This window comes from Pantherophis guttatus, chromosome 1 (genome assembly GCF_059756535.1).
Source record: "Pantherophis guttatus breed Tessera chromosome 1, ASM5975653v1, whole genome shotgun sequence".
Taxonomy (NCBI): Eukaryota; Metazoa; Chordata; class Lepidosauria; order Squamata; family Colubridae; genus Pantherophis; species Pantherophis guttatus.
In genome coordinates, this window is record NC_142063.1 from 199183150 (window position 1) to 199210884 (window position 27735).

The following is a 27735-nucleotide window of genomic DNA, read 5'->3' on the forward strand; positions in this document are numbered from 1 at the left end:
TAACAGTGGTTTCGGTACCAAAAATCCTACATGGGATCACTTCTCTACTTCTTTTTTTTCCCTTAGTCTATTCCTTTTTCTTTAGAACAAGGTTTCCCCTACTCTATATAACTTGGGACAGGGGTGAAATCCAGCAGGTTCTGATAGGTTCTGTAGAACCGGTAGTGGAAATTTTGAGCAGTTTGAAGAGCCGGCAAATACCACCTCTGGCTGGCCCCAGATTGTGGTAGGAATGGAGATTTTTCAGTATCCTTCCCCTGCCATGCCCACCAAGCCACGCCCACCAAGTCACGCCCACAGAACCAGAAGTAAAAAAAAAATTGGATTTCACCACTGGAATGGGGATTTTGCAGTATCTTTCCCGTGGAGTGGGATGGGAACGGAGATTTTGCAGTATCCTTCCCCTGCCACGCCCACCAAGCCATGCTCACCAAGCTACACCACACCCACATAACCGGTAATACAAAAATTTGGATTTCACCACTGGCTTGGGACCAATTTTTTTCCAGTCCCCAAATATAAACACGTAAAAAAAGAAGGAAAAAAATGGGAAACTCCCACTAATGTATAAAGGTTCATACATTTAGGATTCAGAATTGATGTAGGAAGACTTGTACCTGGAGCAGCCTTGAAAACAAGAGCATGTTCATATTACAGAGACCTTCATACTAGGCTCACTCTCTCATTATTACACAAATATCCAGAGTGCACACAGTACAAGGCAGCATCTCCCAGTTGCCTTCAGATATCAACCCTATCAAAACATATAAAGTGGCCAGGTTCTGTGCAGCAATGCTCAAAATTCATCAGATGATCTTTTCTTGTCTTCAGGCTCAATTCTAAAAAAAAAAAAGTAGTCTCAACATGCACCTACATTGCCTATTAGATATAAGTATAGCCTCTCTGAATAGCCCATATTCTCCCATGCTTTCTTACTGCTTCCATTCTTTAAGATTATTTCTTATAGTTTTATACCTTCTATTGTATCTCTCTCTTTCTCTCTCTCTCTCCCCCTCTCTCACTTTATATACTTTTTATCAGTTATTATGCTTGGGGTCGGGGTGGGCTTCAAAAATTTTAGCAAGGGGTTCTCTGCTCGGTTGCTGGGTAGGTGTGGCCATAGTGGGTATGGTCTAGTTGGCCTCCTGCACCACGGCGGGGGCTGTGTTTTTGCCCTCCCCAGGCTCTGGAGGCTTTCCTTGAGCCTCTGGGAGGGTGAAAACACCCCCCCAGGCTCTGGTAGGCCTGTTTTTCGCCCTCCCCGAGCCTCCATGTGCACCCTGCATCCAAAACGGGCTACGCAGGGACTCCTGGGAGGGGTGGGGTGGGGTGGGGTGGGCAGGGCAGGGCAGTGCCAGCCAGGAGTGGGATTTGGGGGGTCTCCAAACTGCACAGAATCTTAACTAGAGGTTCTCCTGAACCCCTGCAAATCCCCAGCAGCCCATCCCTGCTTGTGGTTCTTCCTAATGATTATATTCCATCCCCTTATGCTGCTCTGTGACAAAATATTGTTTTGATTTAATTTATATAACCAAGAAAAGAATTAATGGAGAAAGTAATATTGTTCTGTATTACATAGCAGTTATATACAGTAAGTCAGATCTTAACAGAATAACAAAATTGGAAGGGACCTTGGATATCTTCTAGAGTAGACCAATGTGGTATCTATTTCTATACATAGTTTTGAAGAAAACCAAATTCAAGAAACTCTTTCCCTAAAAGGATGTTTTATTGCTCTTGGAGTGGAATTCTCTATAGTGAAGAATATTACATTTGAATTAAATGCCGACATCATGTAGTTGGCTAATGATAGCCTGCTTATGAGACCTATTTTGCCTGTATCTGAATTAGCAAAGCACTAAAATTAATATTTTCAAAAGCTGAAGTATCCTTATAGATGGTAAATATGAATGCTTGGCATATTTTTTTTCTCTCTCCTTCTACCACATTAGGAATCACAACTCTGGGGCACCTTCTGCACAGCTGTTACTATCATGCTAAACCTTTACCTCCACTCAATATCAATGGTGGGTTGCTCCTGGTTCAGTCCGGTTCTATAGAACCGGTAGTAAAACCGGTGGGAGGCTCCGCCCACCCATCACGACATCATCATGGATGATCTGCGCATGCGCGCTCCCCGCTGCGAACTGGTAGTAAAGGTAAGTAGAACCCACCCCTCCTCAATATGTATTGTACAGCAGAGCATTTTTAACATCTGTGGTTATGGAGGAGCCATCCTTTCTTGCTCTACATGTGTGAGAAGGCTTTCTAACAGATACATTTTCATTTACTCAGTGTAGTCCTGTCTGGAAAGCTTAGTTTTCAGGATTTTATTTTATTTTTTTTAAACCCCATTTTAGCATTAAAGAAATCTGTTGTTGGTCTGTGCTCCGAGTTTGGCAATTTGGTTGCAAATGTTTCATTTCCATTCAAGGAGATATCTTCGGTGTGCTTTGGATTGTGCTTGTCTGGGGCAGTACTGGCCTTTAAATACCTTTCTGAGTCCTGGTCTGTATTCCCCCAGACAAGCACAATCCAAAGCGCACTGAAGATGTCTCCTCGAATGGGGACGAAATGTTTGCAACCAAATCACCAAGCTTGGAGCTCAAATCAACAGCATAACTACCAACCAACCTGAGCTACTAATATTCAAAGACATTTCATTAAAGAAATCTTCTTGAAATCCATATTGCTTTTGGTACCCTTTGTTTTTTTGTCAGCTATGGACAGCTTGACAACATGCTGACAGCAGGAGAGGGGATGAGTTGAGATGTGTGACAAGTCAGGGCAATTCCACTTGCACAATGGAGCATCGCATGAATAAAACAACAGAAAAGGACTTTAAAAAGAGAACTCCAGTCATTCGGTCACATCCATTATTAGAAGGTAGCCCTACCCACTGTCATTCACATCTCTAGTAATGTAAATGAATGATCACTTAATTAACAGCAGACCAGAGAGCTGGATACATTATTGGGTCTTGACCCAAATATGATCTACTATTTTCTCACTTACATTAAAGTCCAAGACTTTCTAAGCCACTGGGTTGTAGTCTATCACAGATGAATATTTACAACCCATCTCTGAATTTTTTTACTTTTACTCTCATTGTAGCAGCTCTCTCATATACCAGAGAGTTCCTCAAGGGACGAGGAACTCAACCCAAAATCTAGAAAATACATGAAGAACTACCGATTTCTTTTGTAAAATAGGTTTTTTTTAAAAAAATGTGCTTAGTTCATTTCTGATTTCAATGTTAATATCACCCTGTAGTAAAGAAAACACTACTGCATTCTGGTAAGAATTTGTTCTCTCATCCAATCATTTTCCATTTGAGAAAACATCTGTGGATAACTACTCAAAATAAAATATGAATTTAAACCAGTTTGTCAACCTTAAAAAAATACCAAAAATATACATCTCTGCTCTTTTTCATCATACCTCAATAGCTACCTTTGGTTTCTTTAATTATTCTTTTATTATAGTCCTCCCCGATCTGATGCCTTCCAAAGGTACTATAACTCTCAAGGATTGGCTTTGGAACTGCTGGACCATACATATGGAAATTACAATTTAGGATTTCTGGAGAAACCCAAAAGGAAGAAGATAATTCTATCATTATTTTCATTTTGATAAATTTCCTATGGTTGAATAAGAATTCTCAAGAAAGTGCACAGTACTCTATGTACAACTTCCCCATGATGTTAAAAAAAAAAAATATGATGACTCTGTCAAGGAGACTTCAGTTATCTGCTCCCAACAAAATGTGAGTCCAATTTTTAAAAGTTGTGGCCTTGGACTATTCCTAATGATTTTAAAATGACAGGCTATAGGAATGAAAGGAAAAAGATGTTACAATGGATATACAAATGAACCCGGCTGATGCCTTAATAATTAAAAGGGATAGACAGGTAGTCTTTGAGTTACAATCATGCATTTAGTGACTATTCAAAGTTACAATGGCACTGAAAAAAAGAGACTTATGACCATTTTTCATGCTCATCACGGTTGCAGCAACCCCATAGTCACATGATCAAAATTTGAGCACTTGGCAACTGGCATGTATCTATGACAGTTGCAGTGTCTTGTGGTTATGTGATCACCCGTTGTAACCTTTCCAGCTGGCTTCTGACAAGTGAAATCAATGGGGGATTTGCTTAACCATCACAGGAATCATTTAACAATGGCAGTGATTTACTTAACAACTGTGGCAAAATAGGTTGTAAAATGGGCTGCAGCTCACTTAACAACCATATTGCTTAGCAATGGGAATTTTGGGCTCCATTGTGATTCTAAGTCAAGGACTACCTCTACAAATAGCAACGCAAAAGTAGCCTAGATAACTTTCCTATACTGGCTTTAGGAAAGGGACTTGTTAAAGCTTTGGAGAATTTTGTGAGAAGGGATAAAGAAAAAAAAATGAAAAGGAATCAAGTTCTAGGAGATATAATTCAAGGCACTACAGATCAAGATTGTTAAAAGGAAAAGTTGGTTTATTTGACCAAGGTATCTATTTTAGATATGTTATCTCTGGTAACGCTTAATGGACTTTTGCTGGTAAGTATGGAACAACAAACTCAAATATTTTGGCCACCTAATGAGAACAAAGGACTCACTGGAGAAGAGCTTAATGCTGGGAAAGATTGAGGGCAAAAGAAGAACGGGATGACAGAGAATGAGGTGGCTAGATGGAGTCACTGAAGCAATAGGCGTGAGCTTAAATTACTCCAGAGAATGGTAGAAGACAGGAAGGCCTGGAAGAAAGTTGTCCATGGGGTCGCGATGGGTCGGACACGACTTTGCAACTAACAACAACCCCCCCCAAAAAAATGGAACAACAAGGCTTTAAGGATGCGTTTACAGATAAGAGATGGGATATGAGAAGAAGGCATATTTATTATACTATCAGAAAAGGTGATAAGTTACTAAAATTGTGTATACTTGTGTCGGGTAAAGTCATTTCTTTATACCTTTCTTTTCTTTTTATTATATTCTTTTTTTCTATCTTTGTTTTCTCTTTTTTATCCTTTTATTTCTTTCATTTTGCATTTGTTTTTATCTTTTTAATTGTAATTTCTAATAAAATTACTACTTAAAAAAAAAAGAATAATTGTTGCAGAGGAGAATGTGCATGGCTGAAAGCGAACCATAGATTCCAAGTCATAATAGAGGTTCACAAAATAGGTGCAAAAACAGAGCAAAGGCATTTGAGCTTAAAATAGTTTTGGAAACTAAAAATGCTTAGTGGTTTATTGAACAAGAGTGGGCAGCAAAGAATACATTTGGAATATGATTAACATTTTCCCTAGCTTCTCCATAATCATAAATGTGCTGGGTTCTTTCAGTCCAATGCTAAAGATTATTGTTGCAGAAACTTTGCTTTCATTTAGGTTTAATCCAGAAGGCAATTTGGGGAAAATGCCCTCATTTTCAGTTCAAATAGTTCCTTCTTTTTCCTTTACCCTAATGCTAAATTATGAACCCCAATACTCCTGTCCTTAGCCATGCCAGGTGGAACTGCTGAAAGTTGTAATTCAACAACATTTAGAAGGGTTTAGGAACGCGGTGGCTTAGTGGCTAAGACCCTGAGCTTGTTGATTGAAAGGTAGGCAGTTCAGCGGTTCGAATCCCTAGTGCCACGTAACGGGGTGAGCTCCCGTTACTTGTCCCAGTTTATGCCAACCTAGAAGTTCGAAAGCACGTAAAAAATGCAAGTAGAAAAATAGGGACCACCTTTGGTGGGAAAGTAACAGCGCTCCGTGAGCCTTTGGCATTTAGTCATGCCGGCTACATGACCACGAAGACGTCTTCGGACAGCACTGGCTTTTCAGCTTAGAAACGGAGATGAGCATTGCCCCCTAGAGTCGGGAACAACTAGCACATATGCATGTGAGGGGACCCTTTACCTTTACCTTTAGGGACTCATCCTAGCAAAAAATAAAATAAAATTATGCAAGTTATTCCTAATCTTAATTTACTTCATTGCCAGTGGCAATTAAAAACACTACGAGTAAAGTGCAGGAAAATACAGCACAAACGAAATCATCTCAGTTTGCTATGGCTATTACTGATACATCCTGACTGATCCGGAGAATGTGAAAATACACAAAATTTACCTCAGCCATGAAGAGCAATAAGAACCTTTTCAATGTGTAACTTGTTCCGAAACAACTGAAATCTACTCTCTTCAAAAATCTGTAACAATTTATTTTTTTTACAACTCTCTGGCACAGGGCTAAGGTCCAAATCAATCTCTCTCCTGCATTGTTAAAATCAAAGGCCTTCCTGCCCTAAATGTACCTTAACGGGGGGGGGGGGAGGCCTATCTTGCATTCTTCCAGGGTATGAGTCTCAAGGGAAAATTCAGTGGATTTGCACAAATCCTTCAGCCGCTCTAGATTTGAACTATCAGACAGTTTATTCAGTCACTCAGATTTATAGCACCAGAAATAATTTGCTTCAAGTTTCCACGGTGGGAGTGAATCATTTTTTTTCTAAGGAATGGGATGAATTAAGATCTGATTGAACTGGAGAAACCAATTAGTTGTTTATTGGGACTAATATACCAGCCTAGCCCAACAGGATTCAGTGCAGCATATTACAGGAAAAGATGGATTGTTTTCCAATTTTTAGGCACAAAAACTTCTCTGGTTTAAGATGTCCTGTGCTAAAACCAAGGAAGAAGAAAATAAAACATTCACCATAATTAGGGAGGAAAAAAAAACATGATTTAGGCCTCTCCAAAGCATTTTTCTTGAGAGGGAGGTCCCCTCCCGTTCACTTTTTTAAGGTCCATGCAGAAATCACAGTGTGATTAATGTAAAGCGGCGCCCTGTTGCATTGTACGGACTTTCTCCATGAAATTCTTCTTAAAAGGCATCATGAAATCATCAAAGTCCACTTCATAAGTAAAACGCTGCCGACGTAATTCCCTCTTTTTGAGAAGATCTTTTGTGGTTGCTTCAGGACTCCAGGACTTGAAAAAGAAAAGCAGTTCTTAATCAACATGCAGCATGATATATTAAGGAATCGTATTGATCTGCTCTGAAAAAAGCAAAGTTATTAAGAATGTCCTAGAATGACTGTCTGGAATTCTCAGTCTATTGGTATCAAACCTATCATCAAGAATATGGTTGGTGAGCATCTATGCGGCAAGTTTGTTTATCTCATTAACCAATTCCTTAACAGGCAATTTATAATATTGGCAGCATATTATCAATAAACAGTAATGAATAATGGTTTGTAAGTTATTTCTACTTCTTTATATTCAGTATACCCAAAGCAATAGCAATAGCACTTAAGATTTATATACCACTTCATAGTGCTTTATAGCCCTCTCTAAGTGATTTACAGAGTCAGCGTATTGCCCCCAACAATCTGGGTCCTTATTTTATTGACCTCGGAAGGATGGGAGGCTAAATCAACCTTGAGCCGTAAGACTCGAACTAGCAGAATTAGCCTGCAATACTGCATTCTAATCACTGCGCCATCATGACACAGGAAATATATTCAAGTACAGACAAGCATATGAATACTTGGGAGAAGGTATTTTCTTGATAAATGGAAGTCTTCTTGTCAATTTGGTATAGCCATCCTGGGCCCTATCGAATTTCTTTAAGGTCAAGATTTGGTTTGATGATAATAATTATCTGACTATCCTTTGATCTAAAATAACTTTTCCCAACAAGCTGCCATAGGGAAAATCAACTATTCTAATTATCAGAAGGATTCCTATAGAACTGAATGGGAGGAAGATGGAGGTAGATTAAAAAAAGTAAAGATGGTGGCTACAACTATGCAAATGGAACCCCATCTCCTTTTTACATGTGTTTCATGGGTATCATACATGAAGGCAGCAAGAGATTTGATTGTCTGCTGTATCTACCATATTTACCCTTTGACCCCCCACAACCATCTACCATGGATGCCTCAAGATCTGGAGAGCATTAGGAAATTGTAGTATTGTCCCTGAGATTGTAATTTTGCAGGCAGCATATTTTTATTATCCCAATGGCTTAATGACAGTAGAATTTTAGGATTCTGAACCACCTGAGTTGGAACAAATGGGAAATATAAACTGAATAGGATACAAAGAATACAATGATCTAAACTAGTAGATATGAGCACCCACCAGAAATATATTCCATAAAATTGGAAGCTCAGTGAATTATAACTCTAATCCTATTTTATAGTGGTACTTACTCTCTGTGGTGTGAAAGTGATATTAAGTTTCTTTGTAACCCCTCTGGTTATCAGGGAATTCAGATAAACTACATTATCTTTGGTGGATTCCTTCTCTTCTTCAAAGAGTGATTTCTCAACAATATAATCAAGGGGTTGTAGCATCTGAAATACACAATGTAAATTATATTGGGATTTTCAAGGCTTTATGCTGTGAAATCTCTTATTTTTTTGCAATTAAAAAGTTAAAGTCAAAGGCTGGCCCTTGAGAAGGATGCTTTGATTTAAACTTTGATTCTTCTCTTAATTATCGGGAAAAGGGAATAGAAGACCTGTTGCATTTAAAAGATCCTAGGTTCAATCACTGTAATCTCCAGATAAGTCTGACAAAAAAAAAAAAAAAAAGCAAACAATCACCTCCACCCTACTTCAAACTCTTGAGAACAGAGTTGACGGACTTCTGGATGGACCAATGGCATTACTATAAATGAAGCAGCTTCCTATGACCCTCTTCCTTATTGTTTTTTCCTACTGATAAAGACACTTCCCTTGTCATGTTATTCTGCAAAAATTAAGTAACAAAACCCAAAGTATTTGCTTTATTGTAGTCTATTTAAGCTTCCATGGGGCAGAGTTTCCGGATTCCCCTTTCCTCCTTTCAAGCAGTGTCACATGCTGAATTCAGCATGCAGAGATCCTTTCTTGTGGTGATTGTAGGGACTCAAGCAGAGAATGGACAGAAATTATATTGCGGTCCTTCTGTGATTCAGAAGGATTGCTTCAATGAGCATGGTGTGTGTGTGTTTCTGGTGCACCCCAATGGAAATCCCATGACATCATACCAGAAACAGGAGTTCCCCCTCCAGTCAACTTTCTCTTAAAGTGATTTTTTTCCAAACATTATGAAAAAGCAAATCTATGAATGATTTAAGCCAAAGAGTCTTGGTTATCATACCTCCTCTTTCACAGACTCTTTTGATTGTTCTTCAGACTTTGGCTTGGGAAGAGTCTGAGCTGGAGCTCCTGATGGAGCTGGAGTAGGAGTAGCGGCAGCAGGGCCTTTAGGCTTGCCCCCTTTTTTCCCTTTCTTCTTATCCCCTTTGACTTCTACGGTTTGTGGCAAGTGGTCCAAGGTATCTTGAATGAAGTGGATCAGTCGGTTGTCTGCATAGGCCCTGGCAATTTCCAGTGAGTTTTGTCCTATTAAATAAAACTTATGGTAAATGCTGGAACATTTTCAGCTTCTCTGTACATAGAACTGAACAAATATTGTCCCTTTGCTGGATCTCTGGTTTAGACTTCAATCAGCTCTTGCTACAACTATCTTCTCTTTGGTCTTCTACCATCATACCAGTAGTGTATGGGTTTCACTTACCTTCGCTACCGGTTCGGAACTGGGAGTGTGCACATGGGCGCACTTGCTTCGCTTGCGTGTGGTGCTTCTGCGCACATGCAGAATCTTCTGCACATGTGCAGAGTATCCATGATGACATCCAGGCAGGTGGGCGGAGCCTCCTGCCACCGCTACCAGTTCACCTGAACTGGAGTGAACCGGTAGAAACTCATCACTGTGTCATACCATGACTTTCTGAACTCTGTTGAAAGTAACTCACCCTTCTGATGACTTGGAGTGGAATCTTTTCCTAAATTCCTATACTGGTTTCTTGTCCACCTGCAATCCAACATAATTTCTTCCCTTTTATGTTCAAATCTTCCATAGGTTTTATTTCACTGCTAAAGAATCTTGGCACATCCCATCCCATGAGATCCAGTCCTTCAGCTTCACCAACTTTCCTAAAGATGTCCCACATATTTATATGACTCTGCTCCTTCTTCTTTGTGGCCCCTTATCCCTTCCAAAGGCCTCCAGGAGATCACTTGAAAGCCTTTCTTTTGCCCATCTCCTGATCCCCTTTTGAAACCAAAGACTTCTTATTTTTCAAAATGTAATTTTATTAAAGTGTGGAGGAGAAAAAGGTTGATCACTATAACACATTTATTGAACTGAGCAGCTTCTGTACTATCACAAGATAGTATTGGCTTTTCAATAAATATGCTTGGATTTCGTATGGATTGCTGAACTAAGAAATCAGATTAGATTTTTGATAAGCTTCTATTTAGCCACATCATTGTTTCATTTTCTTTGCATCATCAGAGGTACAGGAGGGGTGATATCCTATCTGTTGAACTTCAATTATTTAAATTACACTACATTAATTGATTGTACAGCAGGGGTGAAATCCAGCAGGTTCTGACAGGTTCTGGAGAACCGGTAGCAGAAATTTTGAGCAGTTTGGAGAATCGGCAAATACCACCTCTGGCTGGCCCCAGAGTGGGATGGGAATGGAGATTTTGCAATATCCTTCCCCCAGAAGTGGGGAGTGAATGGGGATTTTGCAGTATCCTTCCCCTGCCATGCCCACCAAGCCACACCACGCCCACCAAGCCACACCCACAGAACTGGTAGTAAAAAAATTTGGATTTCACCACTGTTGTACAGTATTTCATGTTAAAATCTCCAGGTTTTCAATAAAATTCTTCTCCACCACATTAAAAATTACACTGTGCAGGCAACTTTGGAAGAGGCTCTGGAAACTACATCAATGCTCTTTTGGGGGGGGGAGTAGGAGAGTTCATCTGTCCGTGTGGCCTCAGCTGGCCACAGGGCTTTGGTCTTAAGAGACTCTGTGAAGTTCAATGCTAAAGCATGTAAAAGGATTAATAACTAATTAAAATGAGAGTTGGTATGATGCAGTGGTTAAGTTGCTGGACTAGAAACAGAGAAACGCAAGTGCCTGTCCTCTCTTAGGCATGAAAGCCTGCCAGTGACTTTGTGCTCTAAGCCTTGATCAGTATAATACATACATTGCAACAAGCTGGCTGAAAAATAAAACTTCCCATTGCACCAGGGGTGAAATGTAAAATTTGTTACTACCGGTTCTCTGGGCGTGGCTTGGAGGGGGGGTTTAATGTGACTGGGGTGGGCGTGACCACTTTTTTTTTTTTAACTTTTCAAAGCATTTTTTCTAATGCTTTGAAAAGCCTCTGCCGATCAGGCAGCTCAGCTGGGATTGTCAGAGACTTTTCAAAGCATTTTTTTAACTACTTCTTCAGCCAAGAGGTTGCAGAAAAAAATGCTTTGAAAAGCCTCTGACAATCCCAGCTGAGCCGCGCGATCATCAGAGGCTTTTTTTTTTTGTACTTTTAAAAGCATTTTTTCGTCAGAAGAGGTTGTAGAAAAAATGCTTTTAAAAGTAAAAAAAAAGCCTCTGATGATCGTGCGGCTCAGCTGGGCATGGTGGGGGGGGGGCGCAGGGATTTTTGCTACCGGTTTTCCGAACCACCCGCCACCATCGCTACCGGATCAGGTGATCCGGTCCGAACCAGGAGCATTTCACCCCTGCATTGCACCATGCATTGATGGCTGCCCTCTAAGAATTGCTGTGAGTACAGTGTAAAACAAGCAAACGTTACAACTAAGCAAGACAGATGCTAGGAATAAAACAGCAAGGTAGCTGGTAAAAATCAGCTGGAAAGAAAAAAAATGAATAAAGCAAAAAGTCAAGCCATCTATTTATTCTGTTAATCAAAACTTTGGAAATCAATTAACTCCATAATGTTATTTAATAAGGGAAAAACCCCTTCCTTTCTAGAGGTGCTTGTTCATCTGCATTTAACCTCTTAGCCAATAATACATTGAGTAATACCGTGTTTCCCCGAAAATAAGACCCTGTCTTATATTTTTTTAAACCCTGAAATAAGCGCTTGGCCTTATTGCCATGCGCTCAAAAACCCGATTGGGCTTATTATCAGGGGATGTCTTATTTTGAGGGAAACAGAGTAATAGCAATAGCACTTAGACTTATATACCGCTTCACAGTGCTTTACAGCCCTCTCTAAGTCATTTACAGAGTCAGCCTATTGCCCCCAACAATCTGGGTCCTCATTTTACCAACCTCGGAAGGATGGAAGGCTGAGTCAACCTTGAGCCTCGTGAGATTCAATCTGCCAAATTGCTGGCAGCCAACAGACAGCAGAAGTAGCCTGCAGTACTACACTCTAACCACTGCACCATAGGGGCTGATAATTGTAATAACGCAAAACTTTACCTCTTCGGTTTGTCATCTGTGCCTTAGCACCAGTGTTGATTAAATACTGCACGGTGTCCAAGCGGCTGCTCTCAATACCCCTCATCAATGGGGTTGCATCATTGATTGAAACGGCATCTATTGTGGCACCAGCTTTCATAAGGAGTTCAGCAATGTCTTGCTGTCCTGCATGGCAGGCATGATGGAGAGGAGTCCACATGAAATTGTCTGTGGCATTCACACTTGCCCTATACGTAGAGAAAATAAAAACTCTGTAAGGCACATTTGTGCTTTTCTAGCTAGTTCTTTGTATTCTTCAACTGATTCTAGGCAAAGGGATCTAGTATTAATGGACTACGGAGATGGCAAATCGCAGTTCTTAACTGCATTCTCTTCCTGTGTTGAAATAATGCCAAAACTCTAATCTCTCAGCATCCCAACTAAATTAGCTGAGAAATGGAGAGGGCTTGTTTTTCTTTCTTTTGAAAGAATGAATCATTCAGTGAAAGCAACTGGCAGTCGATTTGAGTCTGATTAAAACAACAAAAGTAATGGCACCAGAGGTAAAGAAATGTATTGCAGTATAAACTGCAATTAACTGCATTACAGTACCGCATAAACGCTGTGAATTACATAGACTTTAGTCTATGAAGCTCTACCAAACTAAATAGCCTAGGTAGGATCCTAAAGAGACGTGAGCCATGTCCAGCGCTGCATACAAAGCTTGAACCCAAATTGGCCCACCTCTTCTATTTGATATTTGCTCAGCCTCTTGTTCTCCCCAACCTTTCTGTCTTGTCTGAAGGGTAGCTGTACTCACAGCTCTCTGGGCACGCCATGGCACTAATATGGCTGTATTTAAGATCACAGGTAAAATTGTACTTAAACATTCAAGCAAATACCCTGTTTCCCCCAAAATAAGACATCTCCTGATAAGCCCACTCGGGCTTTTGAGCACATGGCAATAAGGCCAAGCGCTTATTTCAGGGTTCAAAAAAATATAAGACAGGGTCTTAATTTCGGGGAAACACAGTATGAGTACACTCCTATTTGGACCATCCCACTCAATCTGAAAAGATTGAAGAGCAAAGGGAAAGATATCTATGGAGATTCTCAGTCATCCAGGTCCTGGTTGTCCCAAAGATGCTTTTTCAAAAGGCAATTGGATTTCATTTTTTCTTTGAAGCATTTCACTTCTCATCCAAGAAGCTTTTCCAGTTCTGACAGAATGGAAGAGAATGGAAAGATTTATATTCCTTGCTTTTCTAGCCAGTTCTTTTTATTCTTTGTCTACAGACCAGATGACTGCACGGAATATAAATCCTTCCCTTCGCCACTATTCAGTCAGAACTGAAGAAGCTTCTTGGATGAAAAGCAAAACATCTTGAAGGCAAAAACAAAGTCCAATTGCCTTTTGAAAAAGCACCTTTGGGACAAAGAGCAAGATGAGCAAATTGAAAATCCACTGAGAGCAGGACCAATGCATATCGTCCCAGTCCCTTCCTGAATTCAAACCCTCACCACTAGAGACAGAAACATAATCAGGACTGAAAAAATAAGGCCTTTAGTTATTTAGAAGGTTTTGAGGATGAGTTGATTGTTGGACTCATCCTTTGTTACTTACTTAGACAATTACTCTTTAAAACTTATTCTTTACCACTTTTCCTCCTTTCTGCTAAATCCTAGATCTTATCTGTTTTGCCACGCTATTTTAATTCACTTTCAGGGAACAGGAGAACTACTGATCTGGAGATAGTGAGGAGTTTGATTTTTTTCCCCACAAAGAACATTTTTCCATAGTTCCCACCACTACAAAGGGATGCTTGTAGAAAGAAGCAATTTCAGACATGACAATAAATAAAATGCAGCAAGCTACTTTGATGGGCACAAACTCAGATGACACCCAATATGGACTAAATGACAAATTTGTCAAGCACAAATAAGAGAGGCAAGCACGTTCAACAAAATACCACAGCTTTACCAGACGCCATGCCTGTTTCTATAGAACTCTACCCCTCCCATCTTGGTTTTACATTCTTGGCTTACCTCCACAACAGTTATGGCCACTGACTAGGATAGGCTTGCAGTTCAATAAGGAATCCAACAAGCTTCAAAATATGCTCTATCCAACCTTAAATCCACAATGCCCTGGCCACCACATCAGTGGTGGGTTTCTACCACTGGTAGTGGTGGAGGCAGGAGGCTCTGCACCCACCCAGACTTCATCACGGATGCTCTGCGCATGTGCAAAAGGTTCTGCACATGCGCAGAAGCGCCATGCACAAGTGAAGCAAGCGTGCACACACCCATCTCACAGTTCCAAACCGGTAACAAAGGTAAGTGGAACCCACTACTGCATCACATGGTCATCACCTCACCCTAGAAACCTACCACCAACCCAACCATGTTTTTTTTTTTTTTGGCCATGGAATTCTATTCTTGGATTCCTGGCAAGCCATTAAAAGAAAGTTAGCTCACCCCTTTTCGAGAAGGAACTGTACTGCTTCTATGTTGCCACTCGCACAGGCAGCCATCAACGGAGTCTTATAGAAGTGGTCTCTGATGTCTACTGGCACCCCTGCCTCGAATGCTTTTTTAATAGATGAAAGGTCCCCCTCTTTGGCAAGATAATTGATGTTGGCATAGTTCTTTGGTGGGTCTTCAATGTACCACCAGGAATCATCCTGCAATGGGTGTTCCGGAGGGTGATCCCGATTAAACCGAGTGATGTCAGTTACATTTTGATAAGTTTCAACCATGTATTCTGGGGGTCCCCCATCTGTCCGACGAGAGCGAGAGCTCTCTGGAATGACACAGATTGGCATTGGCATGGCAAATTTTCCCTTTTTCCCTTTTGCTTTCTTGGGCTTCTTCTTCTTTGGACCATAACTCCCAAGGAGGAAAGCCTTCTGCAAATATCGGCTGCCCTTCAGAAATTCTTCAATGTTAACTCCTGCGCCACGTATTTTCTCATGAGCCTGAGCTATTGTATGTAGCTGCTCCGGCTCAATAAATGGATACCTTTCCTCAATAACGGATGCAAAATCTTCCTTGGTCACAGTCCCATCCCCTCGATCGTATGCCTCAAATGCTTCACGAAGGCTCGCCTGATTTTCTCCAGACCAATCGTGCAACCTGATAGCCCAGGGTGGATTGGGGTCCTTAACTCCAGGTTTAGGTTTGAAAAATTTGGCAAATCGCCGCTCAATTTTACGTATCTCCTTTGCAGCTGCTTTGAACCCCCCTTCTTTAGCAACCTGCCTTGGTACCTTCTTCTCTAAATTTCTCCAAGTAGGATCACAACCTACAAATTTAGAAGAAATACATTGACAAGAAGTTGTGGCTGGAGATGATGAATAGTGTGAATCAGTGGTTCTCAACCTATGGCCTGTGCACCCCTGGGGAGGGCATGATGTCATCACAGGGAGTCTGTGAAGGCTTGAAGAAATGTTAGGATTTAAATCTTGAGTTAAGTCTTGGTGGTCCGTGGGCATAGTCTGTGGCCACAAAATGTATTTAAAGGGGGTTCATGATGAAGAAAAGGTTGAGAATCACTGGTGTAAATGATTCTTAAAACACAGAGCAGTGAACATTACAAGTTCACTGCTCTGTGAACTGGTAAGTTTCTGTAAAGTAAAGGTAAAGGTTCCCCCACACATGTGTGCTAGTCATTTCCAGCTCTAGGGGGTGGTGCTCATCTCTGTTTCTAAGCCAAGGAGCCAGCGCTGTCCAAAGATGTCTCCGTGGTCATGTGGGCAGCATGACTAAATGTCAAAGGTGCATGGAACGCTGTCACCTTCATACCAAAGGTGGTCCCTATTTTTCTACTTGCATTTTTTACATGCTTTCGAACTGCTAGGTTGGCAGAAGCTGGGGCAAGTAACAGGAGCTCACTCCATTATGCGGCACTAGGGATTTGAACCAGTGAACTGCCAAACTTCTGATCGACAAGCTCAGCATCTTAGCCACTGAGCCACCACATCCCATGTAAGTCTCTCTATTGGCCGTCTATTGCTTACTGATGAAATTATTAAGGTAGAATGTTGCAGACACAATATCATCATTAGTGTATTTTATATGGAACCCTCACCATGATATGTACGATCCTGGCTTACGTGACAGTTATAGGTACAAAAGATTTGCTTCTGTATGTATCATTAGGCTAATATCATCAGGAGATCAGTAATCTTGAACACTCACTTGGTAAACCTTCCTGATAAACTATAACTTGAACAGAACTAATGTGTTGGATCCAAACCAAAACTCAATTTAGCTTGTGTGTATATGTGTGTGTGTGTACATATATATTTATTAGGTTTATACCTGGCCTTTTTACTTGTATTTGCAAAGCCGATTTCAAAAATACATAATATAAAACACGATGTTAAAAGCAATAAATTAACAAAAAATATCTTCACAGAGAGATGTTTTTACAATTTTTCTAAACACTAAAGAATGGGGCTGAACACATCTATTTAAGGGAAAGCAATATAAACCGTACAGAAGAAGGACCTAAGTTTCTGAAAACTTTAGGGCTTCAAAGGACCATTCCTCTACTCTGCGTAACCAGGCAGGTTCAGCTAAGAAGAGGCAGTCTATTGGATAGTCCGGTCCCAAGCATTTGGTGTTTAAAGATGAATTGACATCCAGTAGAGATCTTTCAGTGGACAGATCAATTGGTCCCTATATCTTGTACTGGTTAGTTTATCTGCTGCACTTGGTACCAACCACAATTTTCAATAGCAGCCCCACATTCAGATTATTGGTTCAAGCGGAACTAAATACAAAATTCAGCCTCACTGTATAAGCAAGGACAAATACCAATTGGGACAATCCATGGTCTTTATAAAACACTATGAAATTGCAAGCCTCTCTTGATTGGGCAACACTGAAGTGCTAGAAGACAAGAAGTGTTAATAGTCCATTACCATCTGATTAGATCAGGAAGACAAACTGTTGTGCAACAGTTAAATAGTACATTGATTGCATTCTTACAGCATTTTGGCCATAGTAACATAGCACCAAACTTTTGGAAGAAGCTTTTGGCCAATGAGATGGAATATCCATGGAGTATGGCAGTGATGGCAAACCTATGGCATGTGTGCCAGAGGTGGCATGCAAAGCCTCTCTGTGGGCATGTGCGCCATTGCCAGCTGGTCTTCTGTTTCCAGCACGCACATACACGCTGGCCAGCTGGTCTTCATGGGCATTGGAGCACCTGAAAATGGCCTGAAAACAGCCCAAAAAATGGCCCCAAACCGCCATTTTGTTTCTGGGCCTTTTTCTGGAGCATTTTCTGGACCATTTTCAGGCTGTTTTTGGCCATTTTTCAGGCTGTTTTCTGGGCCGTTTTTTGGGCATTTTTGAAAAATGGCCTGAAAACAGCCCAAAAAATGCCGAAAAAACAGGCATGCGCATGCCGGTCAGCTGGTTTTCAGGTTTCCAGTGCTCTGGCGCACACAAAGATCAGCTGGCTAGCGTGCATGCACATGTACATGCCGGAAACCCGGTGCGCGTATGAACATCAGCCAACTGGTCTTCGGATTTCTGGTGCACATGCACACGCATGCACGCACATTCTGGTTTGGGCACTCGATGCTGAAAAGGTTCGCCATCACTAGACTATGGTTATACTACATCCCTGCTCTCCCAACTTAATCTACTTCATGACACTTTGGAAATATAAATGCATGCTTGGTTTGTGCTTTCATTCAGGATTTAACCTTGGATAATATTTGATCAGCAATGGACCTGGAATTGAGTTCCCATCTTCACTGATTCGATCACAGTTGGAAAGGAAGAAAGGCCATTGTTGCATAAGCAACAATGAATTCAAAGATCAGACATCTGAAACTCTACATTTACTTTAGAGGCTCTTCATTCTCCAACATTTATAACTTACCTCTTTGACCGATAAACTTGCAGCACTCGGCAAAACCTCCAGCAGCAGCATAATGAAGAGGAGTATTTCCATTCATGGCTATGAGACCCACGTCTCCATTGTAAGAAGAAATAATCCTCAGAATCTGGGGAAGCAAGCCCATGCTATTACGTGGGGAAGCAAAAATGTGGACACTAATTACATCCATCAAATTGAGTTTATTTTGAGCTGCAGCAAACACAGACGACTTCACTGAAACAATGTAAAAACTGCTACTGTCACTATAACACAGAATAATAGTGATTAAGATAGGTGGCTGTATATTGAACCTTATGATTCTTGACGAATGTATCTTGTCTTTTTATGTACGCTGAGAGCCTATGCACCAAAGACAAATTCCTTGTGTGTCCAATCACACTTGGCCAATAAAGAATTCTAATCTAATCTAACTCTAATCTATTGGCACACAGGCAACGTTCCTACATGGTAATCCTTTTACAGAAGGAGAAAGGATTTTTTTTCTTTTATCTTTTGGGGCAAAACTGTTTTTTCACACTTGTTCTGCTTTTTTATAAGAGAGGAAGTTTGCTCTTCTAAGCTCTGGGGGCTGTTAAAAGGAAGCATAGATAGGGTATGAGTGACCTACCTTGCTTGCCTTAACAGAAGTTCTTCATTAAATGGATATTTGCACTGGGTGCATGAGCTGAGAGAAGCAAAGACACTGATTTCCAAAGCTCTTATTCTTATTCCAATCAAACACGCAAGCTTTGAACTCTTTGAATAGCTTTGAATTAACATGATCGCATCTTTTAGAACTTAAACTCCAATCAGTTAAATCCCAGGAGAACTTTGCCTGCCAGACATCTAATTTCCAATAAGTTACTGCATAAATATGAACTTGTCTCTGCAAATCGGCTTTCTTCTTATTTACTTTTGGAGCTTTGCAGATTTAAAGGTGCTAACCAGTGGTGGGTTTCAAATTGTTTTACTACCAGTTCTGTGGGTGTGGCTTGGTGGGCGTGGCATTGCTTGGTGGGCGTGGCTTGGTGGGCGTGGCAGGGGAAGGATACTGTAAAATCCCCATTCCCTCCCCACTCCAGGGGAAGGTTACTGCAAAATCCCCATTTCCTCCTGATCAGCTGGGACTTGGGAGGCAGAGAATAGATGGGGGCAGGGCCAGTCAGAACTTTTACTACCGGGTCTCCGAACTACTCAAAATTTCCGCTACCGGTTCTCCAGAATTGGTCAGAACCTGCTGAAATCTACCTCTGGTGCTAACCAAAACCTTGTGCAGTCCTAGAGCCAATGGAAATGGCAAGGCTCTATTTTAAGAGCCAGCAACCAATTCAACTTGCTGGATATAAATCAGTCAGGATGCTATTTCCTCTTAACACAAGTTTAGGAGGCAAGGAAGGCAATAGGGAATGCTAAGGCCCAAACTGATATAAAGATATAAAATTGGCTCCTCCCCATGCCTCACAACTGTTCCACTTCGAGTCTAAAGTAACTGATCTAAGCAAACTTAAAACAGGCAGACAAACAAGTGAACTTTTCCTGGGGGATTCGTTTGGGACAAATCCCTGGCATAGCAACCTCAAATTTTAACGAGGAGAATCCTCAGAGTGGAGACTTCTGAACAAAGCAGCAGGAAACATTTAAACATTTAAACAGATACACTTCTCAGCAAAGACTGCGGAAGAGAAATCCGTTTAACAGGATGACAGAATGACAAACACAACCCTGAGCGGTAATTCTCCATCACATTTTCTTCTTCCTTCCATCAAATGGGATTCTGGAAATGGATTAGCATAGCACAGGGATGAAAATTTTGTCTCTTCTGCTACCAGGAGGAGGAAAAACTAGCAAATGATAGCAAAGGACATTCCTTCAGCAGCAGCACCCACTGATGTAAGTGGGTCAGCTTAAGGTCTTAAAATGTTGTGTATTCCTGTAAATCACATTTATGGAGACATTTGGGGAAACTCAATTCAGAACTGCCATATTTTGACGGTAACCTTGCTACATGCAATCCTTCTCCAGTTCAAATTTTTTATCCATTTCTGGGCCTATAATCACTTTCACATTTCCCCCTCTCCTCTATATAACCCACCCACCCCTTTTAGGACAGCCTCCCCATATTACCAACCCATAGAAAAAACAAGTACTCCAGAATTCCCTTTCTAGTGACAGCTGATTATTAGTAATTAACCAAGAGAGATCCTTGGTTGGGTACCTTTGCTTCTGACAGCATCAAGAAAGAATACCTCAAAAAACCCTCCTTTGGCAGCAAAATGGGCAGCATGGTGTCGCTCGTTGTCAAAAACATTAACATTCCCACCTCTCTCCAGGATACCCCGGACCACCTCTAAAACCCCTTCTCTTGCTGCTTCCATCAAGGCGGTGCGGCCTGTTGCCTGCAAATCAGAGAATTGTGATTATAGATTTTTTCCAAATTTCAAAGGAGACAGAAAAGCAAGCAAGCTTCTATTGATAAAACCATTTGCAGAGATTCGGGATTGCCCAAAGAAAGAGTCAGCTTGTTTTTCTTCTCTCATCTGTCAAAAGAGGCTACATTTTGACCTGGATCAATTGCTAGCCAGCTACAAGCTGGGATCCTAGCAGGAAGTGTACTTTTTCCCCCCTTAGATAAGGATTTCTCAATTAGTTAAATCCAGGAGACCAAGCTGCATAGACCACATACAGTCTATGATATTTTCCAAATCAAAATGGCCCTTATCCTTATGATAGCCTTCTCTTTGATGTATTTGTTTCCCAAATGCTAAGAAATTGATTCTGCTTTACACGTGGGAACATTATAAGCAGAAACATTTACATTGCACATATTTGCAATGTAAAATGGCAGCAGTCCTGAATTCTACCACTGCAGTTTGGACAAAATGATTCTGAATGTGTTACTATTTCATTCCAAGCTTCCCACTTAAGGTGTAGAATACCAAAAACAACATTAAGAATTTTGGATCATGTAGAATAATTAGGGGATGATTGGGACCTGCCCACAAGGACGAGCAAGAGCATTTCTTGCTTTGTTTGCTAGGATACACTGATGTGTTTTGGGAAACTTACAGTAGTGGCCAAAATTGTGGCAACCTTTTGGGAAAAGTGTATTTTTGAGGTTTGATGGCTAATAATACCACTTTTTTTTTTGGAGTTTCAAGATAATCATATTCCACTGCTGGAATGGCCTGGGAATAGCCGAGACCTTAACCCAATTGAAAATCTATGGAGCCGACTAAAGAAACGTGTTAGTCAGAAGCGACCCAGCAATAAAACCCAGTTAATAGGAGCAATCATTCAATCTTGGCTTCACATTATAACAGCTGCAGAACTAAAAGACTTGGTTCACTCCATGGGAAGACGTTGTAAGCCCGTAATTCGTGCTAAAGGTTACCCAACTAAGTATTAACTGATGTGATAATTTTTGTATATCTTGTCTTTTCTATGGTGATAATTTTTGTATATCTTGTTTCTTCTATGTATTTCACTTTTCTTCTTTATACTGTAACTGCTATTCTAATAGCAAACTTCATAAAAGTTATTGCATTACATTCTTGATTAAATTGATTATATATCCATTGATACATAATTTTATAGTACTACTCCAAAAAAAGTGGTGCTATTAGCTAGTTTTAGAAAATACATTTTTCCCAAAAGGTTTCCACAATTTTGGCCACTATTGTATGTTGGATGAGCTATTGCCCTCCATGTGAGAAAACAGGGGCTGACTTTTATAAGATAGAGCCAGCCACATGCTTCTTTTTTTAAAAAAAGATCTTGTATTGTGTTTTTAATGAAATCTAGTCTCCGGTTAATGAGTTCCTCTTTCAGTCAGTCCAACGGACAGAACAAAACAGCTTTATGTCAGAAGTGTCCAAGGTACCCACTTAAAATGTTAAGAATGCTCTTACTGGGTTGGTTGCATTGGGGTCTGCTCCTCTTTCCAAAAATGTCATACATATCTCTTTGATCTCGTGGGCTTGCTCACAGGCTTGTACGAAAACGGGCTTCCCCTCAAAAGTACAGTTGTTAACATCCGCTCCAAATTCGAGGACCATCTGAACGCAGCGGAAGTGCCGTTTGGTGGGCAGAATGCAATAAAATAGCACTCCTGGAAAGAGCACAGAGCACTATGGCTTAACAAGCAAACCCCCACCATGCTGAACACAGCTACCAACCACTAAGGGGATTGAAACATTCAGTCTGATCTTCCTGAAAAGCCACCCACCCCCAACCAAGAGGACACGGGATTCCTCTTACCTTTTCCTTCTGCATCCACTATTGTCATATCTGCCTCAGCCTGGACCAGCACATCCAAGGCCAAGTCATGGCCAAGTTCTGCCGCTTTCATCACGGGGGTGCGCCCCATTCGATCTTGGACATCGGGGTGAGCGCCAAGCTCTAAAAGAAAGTTGCACATGTCAATGTCGTTGGCCACACAAGCCAAGTGAAGGGCGCTGTCTCCATTTTCTGGCTCAGTGAAATTGATGAGTTCAGGGTATCCAAGCTTGGTGAGCTTTTCAATCTGTTTCTTGTCCTTCTGGCGAACACATTGAAGAACTTTGTAGATCTGGAGGTTTTCAAGCCTCTTGTCAGCCAAAGACATTTTCAATATCCCGAGGAAAACTCTCCCCTTAAAGAAGGATCCTGAACAAAAAGAAAAAAGAAAACAACAACAAGGGGGAATCAGTCCACTCTAAATTCTTCACGTTTCGTGTTTATGGTCCATTTGGTAGCTAACAACACCTGCAATGGGCAATTTGCATTCACTGGATTTATGGGTTGTGTAGGGCTTTGGGTTCAAAGGAAAAAAGATGCTTTGGAGTGAGTGTGCTGGACTGCTCAAGTCTACAATGCTTTAAAGCAGCTGCATCTTTCCCCAAGATCACAAAACTTCCCTACAGAGTTGTAGTCTTTTCTCAGTAAAACATACTTTTTAGTTTAAAGAGTTGCCAATAAATGTTAGTTGTGCACCCAGGCACATTCTAAGCATCTTTTCCCCTCTGAACCAGAAGCATTGCTCAGCCCCACAAAAGGTTCAAGACATGGGTTTACATCCTTACGCAGATATTGTCCTGGCATCTCCTTCCCTCCTGTGGCATTCAAGGATGCAACAAAAGAAGAGTGAGTTCAAGGTAAATCAGTTCCCTTTTTGTTAACTTTTATATTCCTCAGTTCTGGTGCCAGCAAAGATCAAATGCATCAAGCCACTGTTCAAGGATCGCTGGAGCACTGTGGGGTTGCTAGGTTCTCATTGGATTTATCAATTGAAGAAGAGTGAGAAGACATTGCTTTCATTGCTAGAAAGAGAAAGCTTTGCCAGGCATTTAGTCCCATTTAGAGCAGGGGTGAAATCTACTTACTTTCCTTACCGGTTTGGAAGTGCATGCGTCGCCCGCATGTGATTGTTTCACTCATGCATGCGTGTACATCACATGCTCGCGCAGACCCTCTGCACATGCTCAAAACCTTCTGCGCATGCACAGAGGATAAAACACCCGGGTGGGTGGGCGGAGCCTCGCGTCACCATCGCGACCGGTTGCCCGAACCACCTGCCACAATCGCTGCCGGATCACTCGATCCAGTCTGAACCAGGAGCATTTCACCCCTGATTTAGGGCTTCGTAATAATACAGCAACAGCAATAGCACTTAGAGTTATATACCACTTCATAGTGCTTTATAGCCATCTCTGGGCAGTTTACAAAGTTAGCATACTGACCTCAACAATCGGGGTCCTGATTTTATCGACCTTGGAAGGCTGGAAGGCTGAGTCTTGTCAGGAGAAGGCACCATTTATACGTATGCTAAAGTCAACCTAACAAGGATAAAGCTGAACTCAAGTAACGCTATGGGATTTTTCTAAATAAAGGGTTGCAGAGCAAGGCTTTCCAATAAAGAAAGAACCTTGATAGTACAGTGGTCTAAGCACCCTGATATTAACACAGCTGCCTGCAATTACTGCTGGTTCGAATCTCTCCAAGGCTCAAGGTTGACTCAGCCTTCCATCCTTTCTAAGGTAGGTAAATTGAGGACCCAGTTTGTGGGGGCAATAAGCTGACTTTGTATAAATATACAAAAGTATGAAGGCTATTGCTTAACGCATTGTAAGCCGCCCTGAGTCTCCGGAGAAGGGCGGCATATAAATCAAATTAAAAAAAATAAAAATAAAAAAATAAACGCTACATGTAGAAATAACGATGGATGTGAGAAAGGCTGGGTGGCAGCTCAGATTTTGTCTCCAAAAGATTTGTTGATGCCTACAAAAGCATTAATGAACCTGTTTGTCCTATCTTAAAGGTGTGATTTTTTCCCCTTGTCCTGCCTTAATGCTTCCTAACTTCCTGATCAATTTTTGTGCCATAGCTATAGATGCCATAGCTCTACAATATCTTACATGTGATGGCACTTAACTATTTCTGAAACACTTCTGCCTCATACATGTTTACGAAGTCTTTATAGTAGTCCCAGTTCAAATTTGTCACGCTCAAAAAAAGAGAGGCTATTTTGTACATCTTCTGTGCACTGGCTATTCAATACGATACTATGAATTCAGAAAATATCCTCCCCTCCCCTGTGCTGTGGAAATCATGAATCTGGCAGTGTATGCTATCACATGCTATAGCTCAAGTCAGTTAGCCAATAGCTGCTACTGTGGCAATCATTTTTACTTTTTATTAACATCACAGAAGTTATAATGTGATATATATATCTAAAGGGCATAAGATGGAGAGAAAACATAATTCAAACAATGCACCTTATCCATCATAGAACAGCAATACTGAAGATATGACCAGATGGTTTCCACTTCCAAGTTTTTTTTCCCCCAGATCAGTTCCTATTAGCATCTTATCCTATTTTCATTGACCAATCCTCTGGCCCCTTGCCAGATGTGTATATTTTCAAACTGTAAATTTGTGTGGAAGAGAGTAATAACTAAGTTTTATAAAAGTCATACCAATCAACTCCCAGACCTCCAAATCTGAGTTCCAATCTTGGATGACATTTTGGTGAGCTTGTTATTGTTTTCAATCTAACATGTTCTACTCATTTTTTAAAAACCAGTTTAACCATCCACATAACTTTAGTAGGAAGTCAAACAAGAGAAAGACTCGGGAAAAAGCTTAAGGAAACATGAACTCTGCTCAAATACCCAAGAAAAGATAGATATACTCAGATTTTTGGAATAGTCATTGATGTCTAGACAACCATTTCTGAAAAAAAGATTCAGTCTATCCCCTAGTCTTTCATCTCCTATCTACATCAGGAAATAAATGACCTGAGACCACTGGTCAAGCTACTCTAAAACAAATAGGTGTAATCATATACTTCATTGTGTTGTTTTCAACGCCTGTTGTCATGCTGCCTTCAACAGAATTCACTTCCAAATAAGTGGAATGTAGAATACAGCTCTGGAGATTCCAAAGCCTTTTTGCCATTCCACAACTTAGAACCCAGGGAAACAAAACAAAGGCATCAAAATAAATTCAGATTTATACATGCCCATTAATCCCAGGCAGGTCCACTCAACCCTCAAAGGAAGCTCGTTTAAAAGTCCAACATCATAAACAAAGCTTTCATAAGATGGGGCAAGCATCCTAAACAGTTTCATGTTCACTTTACATGTTGCTGCCTAAGGTAGGCCTGTTCATACAATGCCCGAGAATGCCCACATTTGTCCACATTTCCATCTTGTATTAGAAAACTGAGTAGGACCTTGGGAGGTTTTAAAAGGATGAAGCAGGATGTGTTTTTGTGAACAAGAGTTCACTCATTAGCTGAATACAGAACACAGAATAACAAAGTTGGAAGGGACCTTGGAAGTCTTCTAGGCAGGAAACCCAATACCATTTCAGACAAATGGTTATCCAATATCTTCTTAAAAACTTCCAGTGTTGAAGCATCCACAACTTCTGGAGGCAAGTTGTTCCACTGATCAATTGTTCTAACTGTCAGGAAATTTCTCCTTAGTTCTAGGTTGCTTCTCTCCTTGATTAGTTTCCATCCATTGCTTCTTGTCCTGCCCTCAGGTTCCACTGCTTAATTGCTATCAGCTACCTGAACCCACTGTTTTTTTTCCCTACAAAAGCCATACGCCAAAATCAATCCTTCACCACCAGAGGAGACTGGAGGACAGCCACCAGCATGCAGAGACATATCTTCTCCCCTTTGGCCCCCACTTGATGGTCTCCTCATCCCCACCTGAGGTGGAGACGTTGTCTAGACACCTCAGGAGGGCGCCCTGTTGGAGAAGGTTGGATGACACCATCTAAGTTACGGTCATTGTTGCCCCGTTTTGTCCTCCTCCTCTTTCTGCCCTTGCGTTTCGTTCAACCTGCTCCCCAAGCGAGCTTACCTGCAACCTTGCCGATGCTCCAGGAGAGCAGGACGACTCGCCGTAGCGCATGACTTCTTCCAAAGACCCCGCGCGGGCTGAAGCTTGGAGAGAGCCAAGGCTGTTTCCCGGCGCCGGCGGCGGCGGGAACAACCGGAGCCACGCAACCCGGAGGATTCAGGCGAAAAGGAGATTGTTAGCCAGGAGCTCCTATAGCAACAGAACCGTGGAAGAAAGCAGGCGCGCCGGCACATGCGTAACAATGATAGCCAGATCCAGCCCTGCCGACCTCCGGGGTGCTGAGCTGAATTCATCCCACCCCGCGATCACGAGGGGGGAGGCGAGGAGAATGAGTCTTCCACCCGCGGGGAGGGACGGCGTGGGCTCAGGGCAACGGAGGGTCTTTGGACTGTCTTTTGCTTCTCTCAGCGTAGGTAGGGAGGGTGGAAAAACCTCAAGCTACAATTGATGGTAGGGACCACGGAATAAAATGTGGAGGTCTTTTTTTTTTTTTTTTTTGGTAATCAGCATCTTTCTTCCAAGAGAACGGGATCAAAGACGTGCTCATCCCGGCTCACGTCTCCTCGGGTGACCCCCAAAAAAGAGAGGGCAACGTTTAAAAAAATGTGTTCGGTGCTCCAGCCAAATTAATTGGAATCGTGCGTGAGAGGCATGCCGAATCGATTCAATTGTTGTTTGATTCGATGTCAAACTGTCTATAAATTACTGCAGCCAATTAGGTTCCAGCCTGAATAAGAGGAGATGGGAGAGGAAAAAAATATTTTTTTTCACTTTTTTTTAAAAAAAGTTTTCTGATATTAATTAAGGAGAGACAAATAACTGGGAGTTTTCCCTTGTGCAATTTGAACATATAGTTGTTGTTGTTGTTGTTGTTTAGATTGTTGCAGTAGCTGGGTTGAATATTTCAGAAACCTCAAGGAGTCTCCATGCTTCTAATGGGGTTTTAGGATGTGGTGTCTGAACAAGTCCGCAGTTAGTTTTTGGATCACTGACTTGGTTCCTATGTCGTGTAAACCCACAATTTCTCAGAAGTTGGAACAATAGTCTACAATGATCTTTCCTTTGCAGACAAAGAGACGGTATGTCAATCTTTTACCATAGTCTTGTGGAAAGTTCATGGGGTTTAAGGTCTCCTGTGACATCCCAAAAGTGCTTTTTCAAGAGGCAACTGGACTTTCTGGTTTTTCTTTGAAGACGGTTCACTTCTCATCCAAAT

The 27735-nt window shown here is 41.3% G+C and overlaps 1 protein-coding gene across 1 annotated transcript; it reads right to left on the reverse strand.

The window, feature by feature from the left end:
• Positions 1–6399: 6399 nt before the first annotated feature.
• On the reverse strand, positions 6400–26678 carry ANKEF1 (ankyrin repeat and EF-hand domain containing 1). The gene is made up of 10 exons (XM_034432370.3): positions 26520–26678; positions 22426–22812; positions 22077–22276; positions 20415–20564; positions 18172–18295; positions 14748–15573; positions 12291–12517; positions 9137–9381; positions 8203–8346; positions 6400–6976 (listed from the first exon to the last, which is right to left on the reverse strand). The coding sequence occupies exons 2-10, from the start codon at positions 22769–22771 to the stop codon at positions 6815–6817; spliced, it is 2424 nt and encodes an 807-aa protein (XP_034288261.2). The 5' UTR covers positions 22772–22812; positions 26520–26678; the 3' UTR covers positions 6400–6814.
• Between the last annotated feature and the right edge of the window lie 1057 nt (positions 26679–27735).

Excerpts from the sequence above, each read along its gene's own strand:
- ANKEF1 (XM_034432370.3), bottom strand. The coding sequence starts at position 22,771 with ATGTCTTTGGCTGACAAGAGGCTTGAAAACCTCCAGATCTACAAAGTT. Across the intron at positions 8,347-9,136 it reads AAGAGTCTGTGAAAGAGGAG|ATGCTACAACCCCTTGATTA; the intron begins GTATGATAACCA and ends TGTGTATTTCAG. Across the intron at positions 6,977-8,202 it reads TCACTTTCACACCACAGAGA|TCCTGGAGTCCTGAAGCAAC; the intron begins GTAAGTACCACT and ends TTCTTTTTCAAG.